Here is a 27,845-nt window from a genome sequence, read left to right on the forward strand (position 1 = left end):
TTTATTCATCCAAACATCGTCAGTGCAAGACTAAAGGTGTACAGCACCATTGATCCTAAATTTTCCATGGTTGCATCTGTCATGATCACCTAAAACCTATATTCACTTCATATTACTGACATGGTGAAAATTTCACTCGTCTTCAAATCCTGAGAATTCATCACTACTTTCCCCAAGTCCTGGAGCATCACTGGAAGTCATCACCACGGTCATCATCACTGTTTCACTGTCACTCTCATACAGTAAATGGTCCTCAGTAACATCCACTGAATTGCTTATACCACACTTCATACGACTTTAACTTGGCAATCGTTTTAACTGAGCACAGGCGATATTCAGACTTGGGGAATTTGATACAGCCCACATTAACCTCCTCAGTACATGTTTTCTGAACTGAATAAAATCATATGGCGAGCATGAATAAACTACCCTATAAAATACATTGCTGGACTGAAGGGATTATAATAAGCGGCTTATCAGTTCCCCACCCTGACTCTTCCCACTCCTACCTACTTCCTTAACTACACCCACACCAAACTCTCACCCACACCTTAGGATCTGGTCGTTTCGGCTGTAACGTCCAAAATGGCAAACGACTTTACAACCTAACTTAACCTAACCTAACCAATTGGGACGTTACGGCCTAAATGATCGCCATTGCCGATCATGAGAGCTTTGCTTAGGCAGCAGAGATGCAGAGAGTGAATGTTGTCAATCATTCTGATCGCTTCGTCTGCCAAGAATACAGCAGAAATGGCGGACGCTGATATGAATGCCCGTCAGGCACGCTATTTCAGATATTGTATCAGTTATGCTACTCAGTGAATTTTATCCTATTTTCATAACAAAATACTGTAATTGGGTGTGCCCTAAGTTGCATAGACATTCCTGAAGTACTTCACTTGGCTGAAAAAGTGAAGCTGTAACTTCAGGCAGTACTGTACTGTTTAACGTTACAACTGTTTTTCCTGTTTTTCGCTATTGGTATAATAAGACTATTCACTTCTATGATACTCTTGTCAGGCATGAAACAAAATGTCACTAAGAGAAGCCAACCATATGAGGGTGATTGAATTTCCATATGCGACAAAAGTCAATTCTGATGACTTGTCAGGTTCGCTTGCCAGCATCTCTCCAGTATGACAGCTTTGCTAGTTAGTAAGTGGATGGCAAGCAAAGTGGTTATGATTGCCTTTCAGGTTAGCAGACAGTTCACCAGTGAGCATGTTAGCTTGCTAGAGTAGGGTGTACGCTAGACGCTAACCTGCTAAGTTGCTAAACCGCTAAACCCCTTCACGGTATTGGCCAGTTGAGCTGAAAACAAACAGTGAATGCTTTGTGTTCTTGATCTTGCGTGTTTTAATATCTGCTGCATATATACACTCACAAAATGTCACAAAAGTAACTGACCTAATTAGGGTTACTGAATTTCCATACGTGACGAAAGTCTGTTTTGATGACTTGGCAGTTTCACTAGCCAGCATCTCTCCAGTATGATTGCTTTGCTAGTTAGTAAGTGGATGCCTTTCAGAAGGTTAGCATACAGTTCACCAGTGAGCATGTTAGCTTGCTAGAGGAGGGTGTACGCTAGACGCTAACCTGCTAAGTTGCTAAACCGCTAAACCCCTTCACGGTATTGGCCAGTTGAGATGAAAACAAACAGTGAATGCTTTGTGTTCTTGAACTTGCGTGATTTAATATTTGCTGCATATATACACTCACAAAATGTCACAAAAGTAACTGACCTAATTAGGGTTACTGAATTTCCATACGTGACGAAAGTCTGTTTTGATGACTTGGCAGTTTCACTAGCCAGCATCTCTCCAGTATGATTGCTTTGCCAGTTAGTGAATGGATGGCAAGCAAAGTGGTCATGATTGCCTTTCAGAAGGTTAGCAGACAGTTCACCAGTGATCATGTACGTTAGCTTGCTGGAATAGTGTGGATGCTAAACTGCTAAACCGCTAAATATCTTCACGATGTTAGCCAGTTGAGCTGTAAACAAACCTGCGAAAGTTTTGTGTGTTTCTGATCTCCCGTGTTTCTTAAATCTGCTACGTATGCACACTAGTGTATATTATTTTTAAAAATCAAATCAAATCTGCATACTGTAGAAAACTCCTGTGGTTGCTAAGCAGTGAGATGATCATCTTTATAAGTTTTTTCTCAATAGAGCCAAACTAACCTGCCTTAGTCTAGCTTGTAGGACGCATGGGGATATTTTAATGTAACTTTGAGACAAAAAAGTGCGTCTTACATGCCGCGAAATACGGTACCTCCTGCTGATGATCCTCACTCAATATTTTGTCAGTCAGGAAGCCCTCAAATTGTTCGTCGTCGTCAGAGCTTTCTGATTCAATCATAACCCTAGGCCACATGTTGCACCAACACCTACTGAGGGTTTGTTTCTTCACATTTTTCCACACGACTGCCAGAGTGTAAATGGCTTCTCTTAAGTTGAACTCCTTTTGAAACTCACCAATTTTCCCATCAGCTTTTAGGACTTTACGCATAAAGTCCCGCTTGTAAAACATCTTGATGTTTTGAATGACACCCTGGTCCATGGGTTGAACAAGGCTGGTAATACTGGGTGGCATGAACACTGCAAAAATGTTACCATTTACGAGCTGATCAGCTGGGGGATGCGCTCAGCGGTTATCAAGCACAAGCACCACTTTACTATCCTCTGGCTTACCAGTTTTCTTTAGATGGTTCTTAACACTTGGAACAAACATGTGGTGATACCACCAAAGAAAAATTTCACAGTCCATCCAGGCTTTAGTCTGTGCTTTGTAATAAACTGGCAAAGCAGATAACCCTTTAAAACACCGTGGCTTGCTGTACTTGCCAATAACCAGCAGCTTGAGTTTGTGTGTACCCGCCGCATTTGCATAGACAAGCACAGTCACTCTATCCTTATTTTGTTTGAATCCATGTGCAGCTTTCTCATGGCCATAAGCAAGAGTTGAATGTTGGTAAGCATCGCCACATCAGCCCAGTTTCATCAGCGTTATATATTAGCTCTGCAGTCAATCCGTGTTCAGAAACAAGGGCACTAAATTTGCTTACAAATTCGTCTGCAGAGACTGTGTCGGCAGACTTCTGTTTCCCCGAGATATCCATCTGCCCTATTCTGTGACGAATTTTGAAGCAACTTAACCAACCGCTTGAAAAGACACACTTCTCTTCTGTGTTCATTTTGTCATGAAATTCTTTTGCTTTTTCAATCAACAGAGGACCCGAAATGCGCGCGCCCTCAGACCTCGTTGTCTGGAAACACTCATACAAAGCAGGATCGAGGTCCTCTAACTTTGCTGTGTTCAGTGTTCATCGCTCTTCAATGCCATCAGATGTTTCAGTTTTCATGAAAAATTCTTTAAGTGTCTGCGACTATGCTTTGATATTGTAAATGGTGGATGAACCGATGTTGTACACTTTCATCAACACACTGTGTTTCACACCACTTTCAATCCCCTTACAAATCTTTAGTTTCTGTTTTAGAGTTAACACCACCCTTTTTCTCATGTTAGATCTGTCCTTAGGCATTGCTGGATGATGTTGTGATAGACTTTTCTTGTAAAAGCGGCACAAAACATGGACATAGTAGCAGAGCGGCAGCAGTGACGTACACGGGTCGGCGACAGTGCAGACAAAGGTCGCGCCGCTTTGTACTGTACAAGGTCATCCATGTGTGCGGCCATCCACCCAGTGCAACCTAGAACCACCTACTCAGCACAGAGTAGAACCATCCACCCGGCACGGCCATAAAAGCGTGCAAAATTCAAATTTATTTATTTATTTTTTTTGCTAGTCAAACATTTTTATGCACTCTGAATTTGCCGATTTCTTAAAACTACCGGTTTTTCAACTTCCGGATGAATGGGGTTCTGCTGTAGCTTAAGGAGGAGGCCGTAGCATGGGCTGAACAGGTAGTACTCCTGAGGGGAATGGGAATGCTGGTGATAGGGAGAGCTGGAGCTCCTGTTTCACTAGCTATCTAACCATCCCCCTTTGCTGACCTTTTCAGTGTGACAGTAACATGGAGAGTAGACCAGCATACTCTCCCAAACATTTCCTCTAACTGTCTATGCACCACACCACATGCACTGTACATTTTACACAACGTATCCCACTGAGGGCATGCAGCAAGAAAACTTTGCCCCTGCTACCTAGTGGCGGTCTTCTGGGGGGAGGCGTGGCGGGGGTTCTGCTGCCATAGATCGTGGGTCCAGGGTGAGATGGGGCTCGGGCCTGTGCTAGAGGGTACAGGGCATTGCGGTTCCCAGGCTGCCGCTTCCGCCTAATAAAGAGGGGCCCGAACGTGGGAGTAGCGCCCCAGGAGGCTGCCCTGTCAGTGGGTGTATAATGGTGGGAAAGTTGCAGTGCCAAGGTGCACTTGGAGGGTGTCCCTGCAGCTGTCCTGGCAGGGTGCCCCGAGGCCTCTACCACAGCCACTGGTAAGCTGGTGGGCTACGGGTCCCAGATCCATTGCCTGGACCTGGGACTGTGCAGTGAGTGGGACCTGTGCTATGTCTGTCCCCCTTTATTAATACTGAAGATGACAAAACAAAATAAGTTTCAGAGCAAGCCTGAGGACAGTAAATCACCCATGGGGATGAGGGTGGGTTCATGGAATGTGGGAAGTTTGAAGGGAAGTCGTTGAGGCATTCAGTAGGATGTGGCGTGTTTGCAGGAAGTCTGGTACAGAGGTGGATCAGCCAGAAAGATTGTTGGGAAGGACTGTTGGTGTAAGTTGTTTTGGCAGGGGGGGACAGACGGATATGGAGGTGTTGGTGTGATGGTTGCAGAGAAATGGATGGAATATGTTATGAATGTTTTGAGAGTAAGCGATAGGATATTGGAAGTGAAAATTCTGTTGGGTAGAAAGATAGCTGCGATTACATCGGCATATGCTCCACAGGCAGGATTGGATGAAGCAGAGAAAGAGAGATTTTGGGATGAGGTAATACATGTAGTAGGTGGTATGCAGGATGATGAGATGGTGGTTTTAGGAGGGGACTTAAATGGTCATGTAGGTGAAGCAGCACAAGGTTATGAAGGAGTGCATGGGGGATGTGTGTGTGGTCTGAGGAATGCAGAAGGGGAAAGGATACTCGAGTTTGGGGAGGTAACGGACATGATTGTGTGCAACACATATTTTAGGAAAAGAGACAGTAGGTTAATTACGTATGAGTCTGGGGGAAATAGCAGTCAGATAGATTATTTTCTGGTTAGGAGGGCCGATAGGAGGTTAGTGAGGGATGTTAAAGTTATAGGAAGTGAGGAGTGTGTGCAGCAGCACAAACTATTGATTTGTGATATGGTGCTTAAAGAACAAGTGATGAAAAAGAGGACTTATGTACCTAGGAGGAAAATATGGAAGCTGAAAAACCAAGTAATAAAGGATGCCTTCTATAGCGAGTTGAGGAGAGTGGTGGCTGAACAGGGAGCTGTAGACAGAGGCGTTAATGAACAGTACAGAGCCCTCAAGAACAATTTCTTGAGAGTTAGTGACGTAACATGCGGCTGGACAAGAGGACCACCAAGACATAAAGTAACTTGGTGGTGGGATGAGGGTCTAGAAGCTGAAGTTAAGGAGAAAAGAAGTCTTTTCCGGAAATGGAAGAAGCGTGGTAGCAAAGAGGAATATTTGGCTGCCAAGCGTAGGGCTAGAAGAGAGGTATACAGGGCAAAGAGTGAGTCACAGAGACTTTTACTTGATAACCTAAATCATGGGGAAAGGAAAAATATGATATTTAGGGTGGCAGGTCAAGTGAAGAGGGATAATTGAGATGTTATAGGTGAGCAGTATGTGAAGAATGATGAAGGAAGGGTAGTGGTGAACAGTGAGGATATTAAAGATGCATGGAGAGAGCATTATAACCGGTTGTTGAATGAGGAGTTTGACTGGGACAGGGAAGGTTTGGAGCCAGCAGATCCAGTGTCTGGCCCTTGGCCTTTGAATGATACTGCTACTGTGAGTGAGGCAATAGGCAGGATGAGGGTGGGGAAGGCAGCAGGTGTGTCTGGGTTGACTGCCGAAATGTTGAAGGCCTCAGGCAAAATAAGGGTGAGTTTAGTCACTGACCTGATAAATAGGATTATTTATGAGTGTGTTGTCTCAGATGATTGGCTGAAGCATGTAGTTGTAAATGTGTATAAAGGAAGGGTGATGCCCTGGAAAGAGGAAATTATAGAGGTATAAAGCTTTTAGATCAGATAATGAAGGTAATGGAGAGAGTTTTAGAAGGTATGATTAAAGAAAGAGTGAATATTGATGAGATGCAGTTTGGGTTTATGCCAGGTAGGGGGACCACTGATGCTATATTCATTGTTCGTCAGCTTCAGGAAAAATATATTGGTAGGAGAAGGGATCTTTATTTTGTTTTTGTTGATTTGGAATAGGCTTTTGACAGAGTCCCTTGAAAGGTGGTGAAGTGGGCAATGAGAAAGCTTGGCTTGGAGGAGTGGCTGGTTAGGGTGGTTATGGTTATGTATGTGGGTGCTCACACCCAGGTAAGAGTGAATGGAGATTTGAGTGATGAGTTTTCCATGAATGTTGGTGTGCATCAGGGGTCAGTCTTGAGTCCCATGTTGTTTATCATGATACTTGAAGCCCTTTCACATGACTTTAGAAACGGACTTCCGTGGGAGTTGTTGTATGCTGATGATTTGGTGTTTATTGCAGAGAGCGAAAGGGAGGCGGAGGAAAGGTTTAGGAAGTGGAGAGATGGTATGGGGCGAAAGGGTTTAAGGGTAAATGCAGATAAAACAAAAGTGATAATATCTAGGGTTGGTGGCGGTACTGTCAGAGACGAGGGAGAGTGGCCATGTGCAGTTTGCCACAAGGGCATGGGAAGTAATTCCATCTTGTGCGGTGTGTGTGATAAATGGGTGCATAAGAGTTGTAGTGGTATCAGAGGTAGACTGCGAGATAATGCTGATTTTATGTGTACGGCGTGTTGGGGTGAGCAGGTGGAGATTGTCAGACGTGAAAGGATTGAACTTGCTGGTGAATTTCTTGAGTGTGTGGAAGAGTTTTGTTATTTGGAAGACATGTTGTGTGCTGGAGGTGGGGCTGGAGCTAGCTCTGTGGCTAGGGTGAGAAGTGGTTGGAAGAAGTTCAGGGAGCTCTTGCCTCTCTGACATTGAGAGGACTCTCCCTACGTGTTAAGGGGTCTTTGTATGCAGCATGTGTTAGGAGTGTAATGCTGTATGGTAGTGAGACCTGGGCAGTGAAGGAGGAAGGTATTCGCTGGCTCAGATGTACAGAAATGACAATGATTAGGTGGATGTGCAGTGCGTCCCTGCGTCCAAGGCCTGGAGGGGCTGGGTTTACAATGGAAGAGTTGAGAGGTAGGATGGGACTGGAGTGTATTGGTGTTGTGATGAGGAGAGGTAGATTGAGATGGTTTGGACATGTAGAGAGGATGGGTGATGATAATTGGGTGAGGAAGGTGAGAAGTGTTAATATTGGGGATGGGGTTATGAGGGGTAGACCAAGAAAGACATGGGACGAGGTCATTAAGTGTGACCTCAGGGTTAAGGGACTGAACAGGGGGGCTGCAATGGATCGTGCAGCATGGAGACCCGCCATTAGGTGACGAAGGCTGACACATGCAAGCATGTTGGAGCCTTTAAAAACGACCAATATATATACAGTATATGCATACCCCGGTTTGACGATGTAATTGGTTATGTAAAACCCTGTCATTAGGCGGTGTATCATATATCGGGGTACTTTTATCATGTAATGAATTATGGAGTGTTTACCAATGTTGGGTTTCCCCAGAAACCCACTGAAATGAGCCCTAAAACAAGTTTAAAGCCAATCTAAATGGCCTGACAACTGTCAGGGAAGCTTACCTAAACCTAACTCACTAAAACCAACAAATAAATTCTGAAGATCGACAAATCAAAGCCTGGAAAAAATCAAACTTAGTAAACTGTACCCCTCAGTGACAGTGTTCACCGCACGTATGGGTAAAACACATTAATCTAAGTCTAAAAGCAGTTTATAAGTAAACCTAAACACACAATTTTAGACTAAAATATGAGAATCGGAAAAAAAAAAAAAATCAAAACCCATCATTAAACTGGGGCTTGGCCATCGTTAGGCGAGGTATGGTGGTATTTCTACCCCCATCATTAAGCTGGGGTATTGCATCAAGGGGTTTCGTATATCAAGTTAATACTGTATATATGTACAGGTAACTCGCACGGAACACGATCTCACGGAACGCGCTCGCAATTATACACGGTAAGGGCTGGGATACATATAAGACAACGTAAGATTAAAAAACCATTATGAAAACTACAAATTAACGCAGGAGAGGCCTTTGAAAGATCAAATCCTCGAACGTCACCGCAGCGCGCGGTTTGTTTTGATTACGTGACGATCTAGGCGGGAAATTATTCAGTGAGTGAGACATTCCCGAGTACAGTAGCACAGTATTTGTTAGTTAAATATTTACAGTACTGTACTGTTCTGGTAAGTTTATGTGCAACTTAAAGTACTATTAAATAACGTTAAAGCAAGAAATAAAGTCTTATAACCAGTTTACCTGATTGGCGTCAGAATATTGCCTTTTTTATTTGTTCGTTTTTTCCACAGTGCTGTTCAGTATTTGTAAGTTAAATATTTACTGTTCTCTTATGTACTGTACTTGTAAGCACTTAAATAAAGTTAAATCATTAAATAAAGCCTTGTAACCAGATAACCCGAATTAAATGATTACCCATGATCGGCGTCGGAATATTGCCTTTTTTGTTTGTTCGTTAAACTCTTACTGTACTGCTTTTCTACAGTACTGTATTTGTAAGTTAAATATTTACTGTTCTGGTATGTACTTGTAAGCAATTAAAGCATTAAATAAAGCCTTGTAACCAGTTAACCTGATTTATATGATTACCCATGATCGGCGTCGGAATATTGCCTTTTGTTTGTTTGTTCGTTAAAGACTTATAATAAGAGAAAAATACATTTTTGTCTTGGTATCTTTACCTATTTGCTCAGGTTTGCTGTAATGGTTTGCAACTTGTAGAAAACTGTGAAAACTTTCGGGAAGTGAACGAAAATCTGGGACATGACCTTGACTTCACCGTTTCATGTATCATCTGTCGCTCTGTCAGTTCACCACCGGCTATCGTGATGAGTGGATGTACGATTTTTTCGCTCGTGGCCATGCCTAACCACACATAGTTACACCCATTATCTCGACCCAGACAGAAAATACAACCTTTTTCCTCCCTTGCAAAACACAAACAACCACCCTGTTTACGAGACAGCAATATATATTGCGAAAATAACAAGGTAAAATGATAAAGATGAATGTAAAATGATTGAGAAAGAGAACATGTTATGACGGAAGAAATACGTTTTCCCTGTCTGTAAACGTATTTATTTCTGCTTTTTATCTGTATTCGTAATAATTAGACTTATTGTTAGTTCTGAAACTGCATTACGATTCTATTTTTAGCCATTCTCGTGGTGTGGGAGCTGGAAGTTGTGACACAACTTCCTTATTGCTAATCGGACTGACCCTCCACTTTATTCTCCCGTGGCAGAGTGTAGCCTTGGAGGACGTGCAGTTTTCTCATTTAGGACTGAAAATTCAACTCTTTCGCTCCCTTTTCCAAGCATGGGCACAACGATAACGTAAAAAATAACTCGAAACTACCTTAAACATATATCAAAAAGGTGAAAATGTATTCATAACATTTTTTTTTTCCAGCTATTCCTAACAGATTATGTACTGAAATCATTCGATATCACAGTACTGCATTTCTAAGTTAAATATGTACTGTTCTGGTATGTACTTGTAAGTTAAAGCACTGGTACCAGTTAACCTAATTTATTACCTATGATCGGCGTCGGAATGTTTCCTTGTGTTTACGTACAGTATTTGTGTGTTGAAGTTTTGCTCAGGAGTACTGTATTTGTGAGTTATAACATTAAATAAACCTTCTAACCACTTAAAGTGCTTTCTAGTGATTACCAGTGACAGATAACAGCAAAACAACACATTTGGGGGGTCTAGGGAGCAAAATACGGAGTAGTTTAAATATACGCGATTTCGCACCTAACACGGCACGGTAGGAACGAAACCCTCGTGTTCCGTGCGAGTTACCTGTATATATATATATATATATATATATATATATCCATCCATGCATGTATCATTCAATCCTATGTCGCCCTGTAAGGAGCGTAGGAACCCGAGGCTAGGCAAGTTGATCCTGACGTTTAACCTGCGGCGTCCCGTCGACGTTCTTTAACATCCACATGTTTTGTCACTGCCAATCCTGTCAACATACATAAACGTGAAAAAATTGCAAGGTCCCTAATTTGCACAGTTTTCAATTTTCGCGAGTCATTTTTGGTACGTATACACGTGACACCTTCCTCAACAAGATGCCAGGCAGGGACAGTGCCTTACCCAGCATGACCTCCTCCCCCCCCTGCATGCCATTGTCTCAGCAATTCACCTGTTATCAGTGACCTGGCCAGTATAGCCATGTCATGCCACGGTATGAAATTCAGGGCCAGAGTGATTCCCCAATCAATGACAATGTGGAGGACAAACTTTACATAGCATTAGAGGAAGAAACAGTTAGAAATGATGATCAGGTAATGTGGCAAAAAAAGGTCAGGTATTAGTGAGTGAAACAATGCTTATAATGCCTATATTACTGCTTGAAAACCAATATACTCTTGTACTACATATAAATTCGTACCAAGTAAATAAATAAATACCGTTTATGAGTGGTGTGAAATAGTTATCCTCCCATAGAACTCGTTTTCTTTGGTGTCAGCCTGATACAAAACTTAAGGTAAGGAGGTACTCCTACCTGTAATGAGTATTTTAAACCTCAGGTGAGCGATTTCTCTATGAATTTTCGATGTTTCTCACCAAAAGCGAAGGTTTGAGCCAAAAAAAAAATTTTCCTAAAATGGTCGGGATTGGGGGGAGTCAGTGGTGGAAAAGTGGTCGGGATTGGGCGGGTTAAGATGAGAGTGACCAGCCTCACTCAACCCTGAGTGGCATTATGTGAGCAATAAACCCCAACCACTGCTTGGCTATAAACCTACACAGGCTCAATCCTATTGGAGTGCCTTAATTACCCACTAAACCACCAGGTGCCATAATCTGGTTATATAGTTACCACCCAGCATAGTTCAGTAAATGGTTTTCAGGCGTACAGGAAACCATTTGACTTGTCACTCAGTGTAGATTCACCCATAGGCAGAAGAATCATTATCATTATCAAGTCTATCCTTCATAATAAACGGATAGATTTGATAATGTTAATGATTATGAGTAACATATTGTGGTAATTTGACAAAGTAGGTAAGATGTGTGATGCAGTGATCTCTGTTCTAGGTGCAGCAGATTAAAAGTGAAGGTCGTCTAGGGCAGGAATCACGAAGTACAAGCCATAGTGTGACATCGTTAGATAAGGATTCACCCACAACACCTGACGGTCACCCTCCACAGGTAACAAATCACCCAGGCCATGCATTTTGATGTTATATTAACCAATCTCTTTAAGTGATTAGTGAAATGATGCGAGTTAGACCCCAGGTTGGCGCAGCGAACAGTTTGTTGAGTTGAATTTCGGTAAAACAGACTGTACAGATTTTCCAGAAAACCCACATTGAAATTTTGTAAAACAGACTTTACAGATCTTCAGAAGACCCACCAACTTGTCATGTTGAAAACATCCATGGCCAAATTAGGGGAGGAGCTGGAATCTTGAACTGGAATGAAATGGATTTGGACAAGTTGTGGAATGCATATAGGTATTGCATAGTTAGGAATGCTAAAGCAATGTGTGGTGTTCCAAGAGTAACAATGAAGAGGTTAAGAGAGCAGTGGAGGATAAGAGGAAGAAGTGGCTAGAGTGGATAGAGGAGAAGGGTTCAATTGAAATAACTGAATATACTTAGAGCAAAGAAGCATGTAAAGAGACTAGTGAAGAGGAAAAAGAATTTGGTAAATGATGATGTAAGAAGAAAAATGAAAGCAAATTACTCTGAAAATAGGAAGTTATTCTGGAAAGGGATGCAGAAATGTTGAAGTCACAGTGGAAAGAAATGTGAAAGTGTGAAGGATGTAATCTGTAGATTTTTAACCCGTGGAGATGAGGTAAGAACCAGATGGAACGAATATTTTGACTGTGATGAATGGGAATGGAGAGAGCAGAGTGGCAGTAATCATAATTGGTGTTGGAGGTGTGCAGAGAAGGAATGTAGTGTCAAGAAGTGTGACACATGCAGATGTGAAGAACGCTGTGAAGCGGTTGAAAAATGGAAAAGCAGCTGGTCTTGAGGTGTATGCAGAGATGATTAAGTGTAGAGGAGAGAGTGGAATGAAGTACTTGCTGCAGATATGTTATAAGGCATGGATGAATGAAACTGTACCAGTAGAGTGAAAAAGGCTGTGATTGTACCTCTGTACAAGAATAAAGATGAGCAAAGTGAGTGCAAAAATCATTGTGGCATGAATCTGTTGAGTGTTGTAAGGAAGGTACATGGAAGAATTGTTGAACGTAAAGGATGGAAGTAATGCGAGTATAAGTGGCTGGGGAATGGCTGGGAGAAGGAGGGAGGTGAGAAGACAGGAAGAAATCAGTAGGATAGAAATTGTGGAAGCAATGAAGAAAGTTAAATCGGGGAAAGCCCCAGGAATTGATGGAGTGTGTGGTGAAATGCTGAAGCATGAGGGAGAGATAGTAGTAGAATGTATGTGGAAGATGTGCAGATTGGCCTGGGAGGAAGGTAGAGTCCCAGAGGATTGGAAGTCAGGTATAATTATTCCCTTGTGAGTGCTGTGTCAGGTATAATTATTCCCTTGTGAGTGCTGTGAAGAGTATGTACGAGGGAGCTAGGGCTACGGTGCGAGTGGATGGTGAGCTGAGTGAGTTCTTTGATCTCAATGTGGGACTGAAACAGGGGTGTGTGTTGTCTCCATGGCTGTTTAATATATATATGGATGGGGTTGTAAAGGAGGTGCAAGGTAGGGCAGTGGATGTGGGGCCGGCCCTAATGAATGAGGGTGAGATTTGGAAGCTTCTGGTGTTGCTGTTTGCTGATGATACAGTATTGTTGAGTGAATATGAATGGGAGTTGCAAGGTTTGGTGAATGAATTTGGGACAGTGTGTAGGAGGAGGAAGCTGAAAGTTAATGTAAACAAAAGTAAAGTTATGGTGTTTGAGAAGAATGAAGTCACAGAGTGTGCAGTGAGGTTGGATGGTGAGGATATGGAGATTGTGAGTGCATTCAAGTACTTGGGTAGTGTGATGAGTAAGGATGGAACTTTGGGGGATGAAGTACGTGAAAGGGTACAGCAGGGAAGAAAGGTTGTTGGTACACTGAAAGCAGTGATGAGAAATAGGGAGGTGAGTATGGAAGTTAAGAAGTCACTGCATGATGGTATTATGATCCCTACCCTGACGTATGGAAGCGAGGCATGGACCTTGCAAGAGGGGAACAAGTCAAGAGTGAGAGCAGTGGAAATGAGTTACTTGAGAGGAGCATGTGGAGTGACGTGGAGGGACAGGTTGACGAATGAAGAAGTGAAGGAACGTTGTGGGGTAGATGTGGATGTGGTTGAAAAGATTAGGAGAAATACACTGAGGTGGTTTGGACATGTGGAGAGAATGGAGAATGAAAGACTGACTAAGAGGGTGTATGTAGGTGAGGTGGAGGGAGGGAGAGGGAGGGGTAGACCTAGGATGAGGTGGAGGGATGGAGTTGAGAGGTATATGAGGGAGGGGGGGGTGAGTTGGGGGGAGGGGAGTCACATGGTGGGTGACAGAGTGACTTGGAGGCGTTTTGTCTGCGGCCACCCTTTGCGGGATTAGGGCGTCGGGCTATAGATAGATAGATAGACAAAGGAAAAGGGGAAAAAGAAGTGTGTGGTAATCATAGGGGCATTTGTCTTCTTAGTATAATAGAAAAGGGTATGGTAGGATACTTATAGACAGAGTTAGAGAAAAAGCAGAGAAATTAGTTGGAGAAGAACAGGGAGGCTTTAGGAAGGGAAGAGGTTGTGTAGATCAGATATTCATTCTTAGATCTTTAGTGGAAAAGTTTCTAGAGAAGGGAAAGAAGTTGTATGCAGCTTTCATGGATTTGGAGAAAGCATATGACAGGGTGGATAGACAAGGATTGTGGAAAGTGTCAAAAATATATGGAGTAGATGGGAAGTTGTTGAATGCTGTGAAGAGTATGTACGATGGTGCGAAGGCTGCAGTGCGTGTGCATGGTGAACTAAGTGAATTTTTCTCTTTGAAAGTTGGGTTGAAACAGGGATGTGTCATGTCTCCATGGTTGTTCAGTCTGTACATGGATGGGGTAATAAAAGAGGTACAAGGTAGAGTAGTGGATGTTGGAGTGGCCCTGGTGAGAGAGGATAGTGTTTGGAAACTCCCTGTACTGTTGTTTGCAGATGATACTGTGTTGTTGAGTGAAGACGAAGGGGAGCTGCAAGGCTTGGTGGATGAGTTTGAGAGAGTGAGTAAGAAACGGAATCTAAAGGTGAATGTAGGGAAGAGTAAATTGATGGTCTTTGAGAGAGGTGAAGTTAGTGAATGTACAGCGAGGTTGGATGGTGAGGAATTGGAAAATGTGAGTACGTTTAAGTACTTGGGTATTGTGATGAGTAAGGATGGAAGTTTATGGGGTGAAGTGCTTGAAAGGGTACAGCAGGGAAGGAAGGTTGCTGGTTCTTTGAAAGCAGTGATAAGAAACAGGGAAGTGAGCATGGAAGTGAAAAAGTTACTACATGACAGTATTGTGATACCAACTCTAACATACGGAAGTGAAGCTTGGACATTGTTGGAAGGACACAAGTCAAGAGTGAGAGCAGTGGAAATGAGTTATTTAAGAGGAGCCTGTGGAGTCATGTGGAGAGACAGGCTGATGAATGAGGATATAAAGGAGCATTGTGGTGTTGATGTGGATGTGATAGGAAACGTTATGAGGAACACACTGAGGTAGTTTGGCCATGTGGAGAGGATGGAGGGTGAAAGACTGACGAAGAGAGTGTATGGGAGTGAGGTGGAGGGGGGAAGAGGGAGGGGGAGGCCGAGGATGAGATGGAGGGATGGGGTGGAGAGGTATATGAGAGAGGAGGGTGTGAGTTGGGAGCAGGGCAGTGAAATGGCGGGGGACAGGGCGACTTGGAGGCAATTTGTTTGTGGCCACCCCAAACGGGATTGAGGCGTCTGGCAATAAATAGATAGATAGTTATGGAAAAAGTAAGAGAGATATCAGAAGGCCTAGTGAATGACAAACAGAGTGTCTTTAGGAGTGTCAGAGGATGTGTGGATGAAATATTTGCAGTGAGAGAGATTGTGGAGAAGGCTTGTGAGAAGGAATGTAAGGTGTTTATGGCATTTATGGATCTGGAAAAAGCATACAAGAAAGTAAACAGAGAAGGATTGTGCAAGGTTTTGGATATGTACAGTGTAGATGGTAAGCTGCTAGGTGCCGTTAAGAGTTTTCATGATGGTAGTGAGGCATGTGTAAGGGTAAATGGGCATCTAAGTGAATGGTTCACTATCAGTGTTGGCGTATGACAATGTTATGTAATGTCCCCATGGTTGTTCAGTATATATATATATATATATATATATATGGATGGGGTGTTGAGAGAAGTAAAAACATGAGTAATGGAGATAGGGATGGCATTAGTAATGAATGGTGATTGGTGGAATGCCTTAAATTTGATGTATGCTGATGATGCAGTACTGATTGCAAATACCGAACAAGAGCCCGGTAGACTAGTGCAGTGTTTTGTAGATGTCTATGAGTGTCTTGCATTGAGAGTAAATGTAGAAAAGAGTAAAGTGATGGTAATTGAGAGATAAGCTGAATCCCAGTATTATGTTGCAGTGAATGGAGAGAGAGTGGAATCGATGAGAGAGTTCAAATACCTGGGTACATTGATAGAAAAGAGAGGAAAATGTGCAAAAGAAGTGGAAGTAGAGTGACATAAGGAAATAAAGTAGCTGCTGCTGTGAAGGCTTTGATAAGAAACAGAGGCTTGAGTGTTGCAGCTGCACGAGGCTTTCATGAAGGCGTGTTAGTGCCAGCTTTAACGTACAGGTGTGAGACTAAAGTGTGGCATGAAAATGAAAAGTCACAAACAGTGGAGATGGGACTGTTGAGAAATGTATGTGGAGTACAGAGCGTGGATAGGATATGAATAATGTGATTCGTGAAAGATACAGAGTGAGGAAGTCTGTGGACACCAGAATCAAAGAGAATGGATGACAATAGAGTGGTGAAAAAGGTATATTTGAGTAAATTTGAAGGAGGAAGGAGGCAAGGTAGGCCAAGAAGAACGTGGAGAGATATGGCGAATGAGTGTGTGTGGAAGAGAAGTATGGAAGTTGGTGAGACCAAGGGACTGAGAAGAGATCAAGCTGGATGGATGAATTTTGTGCAGAGAAGCGTATGACCAGGGATTTGGCACCCCTTTTTAAAGTGACTGTGTTTGGATTGACTCAGTCAGATATGTTTATGTGAAGATACAGTATGTGGTGGAAACCTTTTGGCCCATCAGATGAAGCTAGGACTCTGTGGGCTGGAAGGATGGCCCATTGAATTGGGCATACTTTGACAATGTGGATGCTGCTACTCCTCCCTAGGGTGGGAAAGATGATGATGATGATGATGATATAGATTTAAGTTACTGTTTTTTACCTGAATGCATGCATTTTTTTTTTTATTTGCCTTCCTTAGTTCATGCTTAACTTCATGTTGTATTATGAATCGCCTCATTGTGTTACATTACATTACACCTGTAGTTTCTTGCAATCTAGATTAAATGTAGCATGACTGTAAAGCAAGTTATGAGTAACTTGTAGACTTTTGATATGCTGTGCCTGTTGTTCAGTCATCCTTTAGAATTTGTGGTTATAGAATTATCAGTTTCAGTATAATTCAAACTATTATTTTTCAGTAATGCTGCAGGGAGTTCTCTGCACAGTATTGATGTGTGAACATACACAGTACATTAGGATTCAGATTTACTAACATCCTTTAGACACTGACATTTTTATCACCAAGGTTACAAACAGTTACAGAAGTTCTCTACATTGGTATTTTCTGACTGTTCTTTGGCCTTCATGGGTTGTAGATTATCATAAACTGAGGTAAATGCCACAGTCTCGTCACAGCCCTCTGTTGTCAATCACTGTATTCGTTTAAACCGAGCCGGGTAGAAGTGACCTTGGCAGGGCAGTTGGCTTGTGTATGTGTAGGCCAAATGGACATTCCTTCTACTAAGTCAGAGTGACATGCCTGCCCTGAGTCTTCTCTAGTTTGACATTACAACTATAATTTTTCAGGTATGAACACAGTACAGTTGTTTGGCTGTTAGTAAACCAGAGTACCTAAAGCACTTATAAAAATAATAAGGGGGTAGGGAGGGGTTCAGGAATACTCCCCCAGTATCCCTGCTTGTCATACAAGGCGACTAAAAGGGTTGGCGGAGGGCTAGTGCCCCTCCCTGGAAAACAACTAACTAAAAAGACGAGCAAGAAGCCTCGGACAGGGACTGACCAAAAGTTGACGACCAAGGACCGGACAAAGGACATGGTAATCGGAACATGGAATGTAAGAGGTGCGGATGATGAGGTGGGAGAGAGAGATTGTCCAGGTGCTTGAGGGTGCGAAAGTTGATGTATGTGGAGTAACTGAAACGAAATGGATAGGTGAGAGGGTGAGAGAATGGGAGTATGGATGGGGTATATGTGCAGGAGTAGGTGAGACTGAGAGGGCAAAAGAAGGAGTGTGTATAGTTGTGAGTAAAAGATGGAAGAAGAACATAAGAGAGTATGGATCAGTTGGGTCAAGGATTGTGTGGGTAAGATTGAAAGTTGGAATACAAATTTGGGTGATTGTGTGCGTGTATGCACCAACGCAAGATCGTGCAAGCAGAGTGAGAGAAGACTTCTGGACAAATGTGGAAGTGTGCATGGAAAAGTTTGCAAGGAATGAGAGAGTGTTTTTGATCGGTGATATGAATGGTAAAGTAGGGAATGTGAAGGTGGATGGAATAGTTGGTGAGTGGGGTGTGCCTGCTGAGATAAATGAGAATGACAGTTCGTTAGTGGACATTTGTGCTGGGAGGGGGTTGGTGATAGCCAATACCCTCTTCAGACATAAGATGATCCACAGGTATACATGGCAAGTGATGAGAAGGATGGGTGGTGAACTGAATGAAAGGAAGGCAGTGATTGATTATGTGTGTGTGTGGATGAAAGGATGCAAAGATGTGTAATGGATGCAAGAGCTTATAGAGATTGGGGGAGTGGACTTTCTGGCCACTACTTGGTGGTGGCCAGAATCAAGGTCCAAAGAAGATGGAGAAATAGAAGAAGGGAAGGACAGGAAGGAGTATTTGCAAGGAGAGTGGAAAGGTTGCAAGAGGATGAGAAAGAGGCAGAATATAAGAGAGAAGTGGAGGAATGATTTGGGCAAATATGAATTGGAGCAGATGGGGGACATGGAAGGTGTGTGTAGGATATTCACAGAAGAAATATGTGCAGCATGTGATGTGGTGTGTGGGATGAAGAGAAGACGGAGGGGGATGCAAGGAACAGCGTGGTGAAATGAAGAGGTGAGACAGGCTGTGGCACAAAAGAAGAAAGCATACAATGAATGGATGAGAAATAAGGGCGTGGAAGAAGTTGAGAGGCGGAAGAGAGAGTTATATGTAGAAAGAAAGAGAGAGGTGAAAAGATAAGAAAGAAAGAGTAAGAAGATTGTGGATGAGGAATTTGGAAGGAATTTGAGTGTAAAGTGGAGGGACTATAAGAAAATGTTCTGGAAAGAGGTGAAGAGAATAAGACAGGGTGGAAGTGAAGTTAGCAGGGGAGTGAAAGATAAAAATGGTAGATTACTAGTGGAGAAGGGAGAAAAAGTAAGCAGATGGAGAGAACACTTTAAGGAATTGTTGAACATAGAGAATGGAAGTGATGCGAGTATAAGTGGCTGGGGAATGGCTGGGAGAAGGAGGGAGGTGAGAAGACAGGAAGAAATCAGTAGGATAGAAGTTGTGGAAGCAATGAGGAAAGTTAAATTGGGGAAAGCCCCAGGAATTGATGGAGTGTGTGGTGAAATGCTGAAGCATGGGAGAGAGATAGTAGTAGAATGGATGTGGAAGATGTGCAGATTGGCCTGGGAGGAAGGTAGAGTTCCAGAGCATTGGAAGTCAGGTATAATTATTCCCTTGTACAAAGGAAAAGCGGAAAAAGAAGTGTGTGGTAATCATAGGGGCATTTGTCTTCTTAATATAATAGGAAAAGTGTATGGTAGGATACTTATTGACAGAGTTAGGGAAATAACAGAGGAATTATAAATCAATCGGGGTAAATAAAAACAATTTACTTTAACTTTGCTTCACTGATCCTGTTTCAAAGCAAATGGGCAGACTGGATATCACATGGCATTTGGTACATAACAACCTAAAACATGACATATGAATGAAAGTTCTACAACCAGTCAGTGCTGAGATTTTAAAGAATATGTGGATTTTTCTTTACCCCAGTGAATGGGGAAAATGAAAACCATTCTCGGGGTAAAAAAAAAAAAATAGCAAAGACTCTGAAACCAATGGAAATACAGCCACCAAAAGCTCATGAATTTTCCTTGTTTATGTGTACAACACATTTATACATAACCTATAATTAGATTTAAAAAAATACAGCATACATTCTGAATATAGGCCCACGATTTCAGTTACGAACCAAGGCTTTACCTCCGCCAACGAAGTTGGAGGTTATGTATTCACCTGTGTTTGTGTGTTTCTTGTTTGTTTGTCCACACAGTGTCTTCAAAAGTTCTCAATGAATTTCAATAAAATTTTGTGGAAGAGTGGGCCATGGGCCAAAAAAGAATTGATTAAATTTGAGGGCAGATCCGGATCAGGATCCTGCAATCGTACTGATGGAGGTATGCGCTCCCTGAGTGCCATCTTGTCCTTTATATATACTGGTATCTTACTTGTTTGGACTGATCTGTGCAAACTTCATATTCTTATAATGTTTTGCCTTTTTAGGAGAAGGAAATCCAAACTTAACTACATTTTTGAAGCATTCGTGAACTTCTGCTTCATCAGAAAAATAATTGTATTGCTTTCCATGAAGTTTATTTTCAATGTGAGGCTTTGTTGGACCTCACACTGCTGTTTTGTTGTATTTTCTGCTTTGTTGTTTTTTAGATGCAATAAGAAACATTGTTTTTTTATTACCCTTTTGGGGGTGTCTGTACCCTGGGTAAAAAACCACTTATCTATACTGGAGTTACAAAAGAAGGCAGGTCCTGTCTCTTGGTTTGACTCTTAAGGGCAACTGTCACTGATCACCTGACAGCAGAATGAATGCAGTGCATTCAGAGCATCTGAAATGACGTTACTTAAAGAAAAAGTGCCAAACAAGTTAAATGAGCAGAAAATAAAACAAAAAGTCTTCATTTGATCATAACCTGGCACCAGATCATTGTTGGGCAAATCTGCATACGCAGAATATGGAGTACAGGTAGGCCTCTCACAACATCAACAACTAGAAAAATTAGGCAACACATAAAGATTGGCAGGGCTTTGTTACTTTTTACCCCAACTTGCCTTATGTTTTTATTTACCGTGATTGACTGTAAGTTGGAGAAGAACAGGGAGGCTTTAGGAAGGGAAGAGGTTGTGTAGATAAGATATTCATTCTTGGATCTTTAGTGGAAAAGTTTCTAGAGAAGGGAAAGAAGTTGTATGCAGCTTTCATGGGTTTGAAGAAAGCATATGACAGGGTGGATAGACAAGGCTTGAGGAAAGTATTAAGAATATTTGGAGTAGATGGGAAGTTGTTGAATGCTGTGAAGAGTATGTATGATGGTGCTAAGGCTGCAGTGCATGTGGGTGGTGAACTGAGTGAATTTTTTTCTTTGAAGGTTGGGTTGAAACAGGGATGTGTCTTGTCTCCATGGTTGTTCAGTCTGTACATGGATGGGGTAATAAAAGAGGTACAAGGTAGGGTAGTGGATGTTGGAGTGGCCCTGGTGAGAGAGGGTAGTGTTTGGAAACTCCCTGTAATGTTGTTTGCAGATGATGCTGTTTTGTTGAGTGAAGAGGAAGCGGAGCTGCAAGGCTTGGTGGATGAGTTTGGGAGAGTGTGTAGGAAACGAAATCTAAAGGTGAATGTAGGGAAGAGTAAAGTGATGGTCTTTGAGAGAGGTGAAGTCATTGAATGAACAGTGAGGTTGGATGGTGAGGAATTGGAAAATGTGAGTACGTTTAAGTACTTGGTTAAGGATGGATGTTTGGAGGGTGAAGTGCTTGAAAGGGTACAGCAGGGAAGAAAGGTTGCTGGTTCCTTGAGAGCAGTGATAAGAAGCAGGGAAGTGAGCATGGAAGTGAAGAAGTTACTACATGACAGTATTGTGATACCAACTCTGACGTATGGAAGTGAAGCTTGGACGTTGTTGGAAGGGCACAAGTCAAGAGTGAGAGCGGTGGAAATGAGTTATTCAAGAGGAGCCTGTGGAGTCACATGGAGAGACAGGCTGACGAATGAGAATATAAATGGGCGTTGTGGTGTGGATGTGGATGTGATAGGAAGCGTTAGGAGGAATACACTGAGGTGGTTTGGCCATGTGGAGAGGATGGAGGGTGAAAAACCGACGAAGAGAGTGTATGTGAGTGAGGTGGAGGGGGGGAGAGGGAGGGGGAGGCCGAGGATGAGATGGAGGAATGGGGTGGAGAGGTATATGAGAGAGGGGGGTGTGAGTTGGGAGCAGGACAGTGAAATGGCGGAGGACAGGGTGACTTGGAGGCGATTTGTTTGTGACCACCCCGAACGGGATTGAGGCGTCTGGCAATAGATAGATAGATAGACTTGGTGAGAGAAGCTGTGACTGGCGTATTAGTCACTGTATCAACATACAGTACCTTCGACCAAGCTACATTTCACTTGTTTTAATTTACCAGCCATAGTTCATAACACAGCATTAATATTTCCAGTCACAGAAATCTGGGTAAAACTTGAATGTACTGTATATAACAAAGTAATGCAGGGATTAGCTAGTTATATGTAAATGTATAGGTAATTGAAGCATTCTCTACATTTCTTTTACACATTTGTTGGTTCTGGTAATAGTGGACAAAGACATCTTATCATAAGCATACGGGAAGGCATTTCACAGCGTGCAGAAGGAGCTTGCCCTGAAAATACTCAAAACTGTTATGATCTCCAAAAAATTACCATTAATGTGCAGAATACTCTAATATATGAATGTGCTTATAAAATAATTTATTTGTAAGTAATTGATGTGCTTAAAATCTCATGCTCAGAATTTTATTTACATTATAATTGATAGTCAGCATTGTATATGCAAGAAAACATACCAAAAACAATTAAATCAGTTTACCTCACACATTAGGAGGGGTATGCTCTTGATAATGTGAGGATTCAAATAGCTTCAACCATAATTATTTTTTAAAAGTACAGTACCAGTACACTGTCAGAGGCATCTTCTCTGAAAAACCAGCTTTTGCCCTGAAAAAGATAATTTCCTAGTTCCCTTCTTCATGTGCCTATACTGTACTTCAAATAACCTAGCTGAATTAGCATCTCAAAAAGTGTTTATCATTGCTGTCAGATAGATGTAGAGTACCATAAAACAAATTCACTGCACAAAAAAACAATAATTCAAGGAAATTTACCAAACCCTCATGTATTGTCTGCAGACTTCACAATATCTGCATTCCTTTTCAAAACCTTAAAGGGCACTGGTGGTTAAATTTAGTAATATTTTATGCAAGTGCATTTTTAGAAAGCTTAGTTTTATATAAATACTATGAAGTGTTACTCTCTTTAGAGATGCAAATGAAATTAAGTTAGCCTCTGACCCTCCATGGGCCACAGTCGCCATAACTGGCTAGAAATTGTTTAGTAAACCCCACCATAGCAAAAGTTTCCTTATTCGGGTGAGATATGAAAGAATTTTGTCTGTATCGTCACTATGGAAGTGTAATAAATCCAGTCTCAGTGCTGTAACAGTTGAGTCCAAACATCATCAACATCGTGACCCCTTTCTGTAGTATAAGAATGAAGTGAGTTAGGATCCAGAAAAGTCTCATAGAGAAAATGGTCGTAAATTGAGAAGTGAAGAGGATAAATGTGAGTTTGAAGGTGGGAGGAGGCATGGTAGGCAAAGAAGAAGGTGGATAGATACTGTAAATGAGTGTGTGAGAAAGTGTATTAGGAAAAGTTTATGGTAGGGTACTTATTGTTAGAGTCAGGGAAATAACTGAGGAATTAGTTGGAGAAGAACAGGGAGGTTTTAGGAAAGGAAGAGGTTGTGTAGATCCGATATTCATTCTTAGATCTTTAGTGGAAAAGTTTCTAGAGAAGGGAAAGAAGTTGTATATGGCCTTCATGGATTTGGAGAAAGCATATGACAGGGTGGATAGACAAGGATTGTGGAAAGTAGATGGGAAGCTGTTGAATGCCATGAAAAATATGTATGAGGGTGCTAAGGCTGCAGTGTGTGTGGATAGTGAACTGAGTGAATTTTTGTATTTGAAGGTTGGACTGAAACAGGGATGTGTCATGTCTCCATGGTTGTCCAATTTGTATATGGATGGGGTTATAAAAGAGATACAAGATAGGGCATTAGATGTTGGAGCAGCTGTAATGAGAGAGGGCGATGTTTGGAAACTCCCTGTACTGTTTTTTGCAGATGATACTGCGTTGTTAAGTCAAGACGAAGGGGAGCTGCAAGGCTTGGTGGATGAGTTTGGGAGAGAGTGTAAGAAACTGAATCTGAATGTGAATGTAGGGAAGAGTAAGTTATGTTCTTTAAGAAAAATGAAGTCAGCGAATGTACAATGAGGCTAGATGAGGAGGAAATGGAAAAATGTGTGTGTGTTTAAGTACCTGGGTAGTGTGATGAGTAAGGATGGAAGTTTATGGGGTGACGTGCTTGAAAGGGTACAATGGGGAAGAAAGATTCATGGTTCCGTGAAAGCAGTGATAAGAAACAGGGAAGTGGGCATGGAAGTGAAAAAGTTACTACATGACAGTATTGTTATACCAACTCTAACATATGGAAGTGAAGCTTGGACATTGTTGGAGGGACAGAAGACAAGTGTGAGAGCAGTGGAAATGAGTTATTTGAGAGGAGCCTGTGGAGTCACTTGGAGAGACAGACTGACAAATGAAGAAATGAGGGAATGTTGTGGTGTGGCTGTGGATGTGATAGGAAGCATTAGGAGAAACATATTGAGGTGGTTTGGCCATGGATGGAGAGTGAGTGACTGATGTGGAGAGTGTACACTCAACCCCCTGCTATCACGCGTTCAGCTATCACACTTATCTGCTATCACGCACACATCAAATGCGCAACCATACATGCTATCACGCACCCCAAGACCGCTATCACACGTCGAGTTTGAAGACAGGCTAAGCGAAACTTATTCACACGGTACTTCATATGAGGTTTGCAGAGGATACGATGGTTAATCGGAATGGTAACGTGGTAAAATTTCCGATTATAGCACTCGCATTTGGAATGCATCTGAACGGATTCCTGTCGAGGACACGACGGGCAAAACAGTGACCAAAACCCATTCGGCTCAAAAAATATATCGTACTACAGCATTGAAATTTAGCCTAACACTGAATACTTATTAATATTGTATTTTAGAATAAATATCAATCGTTTTGAAACCCTTATAAAGAGTTAATATTTCTTATGCCGAAAAAACTGTGATGTCAATGAAGTAATCACGTGTTTACAACTGAGACTGGGCTCTGACAACAGTGTGAGGAACGTGTGTGATAGCGTTCAAGTTTTGTTCCACTTAAATGTTCCTCAGCCATTCCTGATATAAGGTACCATGTGATACCCCCTTTAGCTGTGGACACTAAAGAAATGGAGACAGCCAAAGAAATCTGGCGGCAACTAAGCCACTCCCAAGCCTCGGAACCCATCAAACCACCCAAGCCGTAATCCTTATAAAAGTTTGATGGCCTTTTATGTTGTTTATTTATTCATTGTACTGTTATTATTAATATAATAATGCTTTCTTTCTTGTTAGAGGAGAGATTGGCAGGAAATCTTAGTCATAAAGTGGTTAAAAGTTAGAAAAATGGGCCACCGAAAAACCAATTAGAAATTTTCCCATTGATTGTTCAGTTCAGCTATCGCGTATTCAGCTATCACGTGCGTTTCCTGTGACCAATTAGCCGCGATAGCAGGGGGTTGAGTGTATGTGAGTGAGGTGGAAGGGGGGAGGGTGAGGGGGAGGCCAAGGATGAGATGGAGGGATGGAGTGGAGATGTATATGAGAGAGGGGGGTGTGAGCTGGGAGCAGAGCAGTGAAATGGCAGAGGACAGGGCTGCAATGAGGTGATTTTTTTGTGGCCATCCCTTACGGGATTAAGGCAACTGCCAATCGATAGATAGGTAGATAGAGAAAGCAAGGTATGGAGGTTGATGAGGCTAGGGAACTGATGGGGGATTAGGTTGTTTGGTTGAAATGTGTAAGGTGGTGAACATGGTAAGGGACTGACACCTCTTTTATAACTTGATAGTTGACAGATTGACTCATGTCTAATGGTTGATTTGAAGTACATACATAATGAACAAAATTTGTGAGGATGGTCAGGTCTGTGAGTTGGAGTCAGGATTGCGTGAGTGAGTGTGCCACCTGTTTCCCTCAGTCGTGTATTCTCATTGTTTGTTTTGTGGAATCTGCCACAACTCATCCTTGGGTGAGAGGTCAAGATGATGATGATAGTGGTTGCAGCTCCAGGCTCAATTGAACATTAACTCAGTAGACTGCAGGCCATGGTTGCCCCTCTTATATAGTCCACCATCCTTCTTTTGGGAGATAGGGAAGGGCTTGAAGGACACATGTATAACTAGGCATCTCTGCTACCCTGTTATATTGGTGCCACCATATGAAGGTATGACTGTACTAAGCTAGTGTTCCATCCATCCATCCATCCTCCAAATGTATGTTGCCCCATGAGGAGTGTAGGAGCCCTGGGCTAGGCAAGTTGGTCCTGACATTTAAGATGAGAGTGACTGTACTAAGCTAGTGTTAATCTACCAGTTTCTGTTGAGCTAAGAATTTCACCAAACTAAAGATTCCATGTAGGTATGCAGCTGTTTGGAGTTTAGAAAATGAAGTAAAATGCAGTGCAAGAACATCGGAGTTTGCTGCATAATAAAGACCATAATTGTATCCAACCTAATACTTGTCCCTTACACTCGCCATCTCAACATGGCAGGAGGTCCCCATGGCACAGCATGATGACCCTTATCATCAGCCACCATCCAAGACCCCTCCCCCTGCCTATTCTCCTGTCCCATCCTCTCCGATGCCCCACATGGTCACCCCTGAACCTCAACAGGACCCACGAAGTTCCACCCCGGACTCTGAGGAAGACACATCCCTCCTTCCGCACCTGGCTCCCCACACACTGACCCAGTCCACATCATCTAAGGATAAAACAGCTCCAGAGATTGTAGGCATCATGACTAACATGCTGTTGTTGTATTAAAAATAGTACAGTACAGTTGCATGAGTGTTTAAGTTGACACTGTGAGCTTATGTTATTTTAGCATTATTAACTTATCTTTGTATCATGCATTGTGCTGTATTCATATTTTAATTTAAAATGCTATCACAGCTGCATTAGTAATCTTTTCATTGGCATTGTTTTTGTGTCATACCTGTTTAGTATAAATTATCAACCCTTTATGTGTGTATGATGTGAAGGTGATGGATGTGGTGAGAACAGCAGAGCAGCTTTCCCGGCCCTCTTCCCAAAACTCTTCCGTGACTGCCTCGTCATCATCTGCCCTGGCCATGTCACAGGACCGCAAACCCCCTGCCGAGACCAAGACTACAACTGTTGTTTTGGGCAAGCACACACTCGCCCCTCAGACCAGTACAGTGAGTATCTGATGACTTTCTTTATTCATTGTTCATTTATTGATTAGACCTGATTTTAGGAAAACCAAGGAGACTCGGGTATCGAGTAATGCTGTACTAGTTCATATTTTGAGATGAACTGTGATAAATGAAACTTGTGACTCCTTTGAAAAATTATTCAGTAAAGTGAATTACAAGAGGCAGCAGCTGCTACAAATTTGCAGGTACAGTGAAAATTTGTGTGTGTGAGAGCAGAAAGTACTGTATACCTTATGCAGTACATGCATAGGTATTCATGTGAATTTGCAGCTGTAAGTTGCATTTATGTAGTACAGCAAATGTATTATTTATTTATATCGACTGGAGATAAGCTTTTCCTTATTTGGACTCTAAGAAGGGATAATATGACCGTGATGTTGCAGCCATACTGCCTGTCACTCTTATGGTAATAGCAGTGTCATAACTCCTTTGGTGTAGGAAAGCATTAGAGCAAAACTGTAATACATCAGTAGCTACCAAAGAGCTTTGCTTATTGTTTCCTAATTCCTGTTGCCCTGTGGAAAGCAATGATAACATAATATGAAAGTGTAGAACAGGTAAGGTAAGTAAAAATGTTGTTTAATTTGAACTGTTATTGACATATAGTTCTCATAAAATGTTAAGTATATGCATCATCATCCGATCTAGTATTGTCCCATCAGGAGCATAAGGGCCTGCAGTGTAGCTGCTCTGTCCAGATATGGCTATTCATACTGTATAAATTACTTAAATACTTTTTTTTTTTTTTTTTTTTTTTTTTATTGTTGCATAGTACAAGATTTTTCATACTGTATACATTTTCTTTCCTTGTATATATGAGTTTGTACATCCTCTTTATATGTTTATGAATCACC

The 27,845-nt window shown here is 42.0% G+C and overlaps 1 protein-coding gene across 8 annotated transcripts in view; it reads left to right on the forward strand.

Annotated features, from left to right (window-relative positions):
- LOC145399810 (protein lap4-like) overlaps nucleotides 1-27,845 on the forward strand; it is a 1,200,472-nt gene that overhangs the window by 776,179 nt on the left and 396,448 nt on the right. For 7 of the 8 annotated variants that reach the window (XM_080272363.1, XM_080272366.1, XM_080272370.1 and 4 more), the window contains 3 exons: nucleotides 11,385-11,498; nucleotides 26,306-26,542; nucleotides 26,797-26,973. In XM_080272363.1, the coding sequence (XP_080128489.1) occupies nucleotides 11,385-11,498; nucleotides 26,306-26,542; nucleotides 26,797-26,973 (528 nt within the window). The remainder of the gene's footprint in view (nucleotides 1-11,384; nucleotides 11,499-26,305; nucleotides 26,543-26,796; nucleotides 26,974-27,845) is intronic. The other variant, XM_080272368.1, reaches the window with a different exon arrangement.

Source organism: Coenobita brevimanus, chromosome 50 (assembly GCF_032717465.1).
Source record: "Coenobita brevimanus isolate Jiangsu-jjx chromosome 50, ASM3271746v2, whole genome shotgun sequence".
Lineage (NCBI taxonomy): Eukaryota > Metazoa > Arthropoda > Malacostraca > Decapoda > Coenobitidae > Coenobita > Coenobita brevimanus.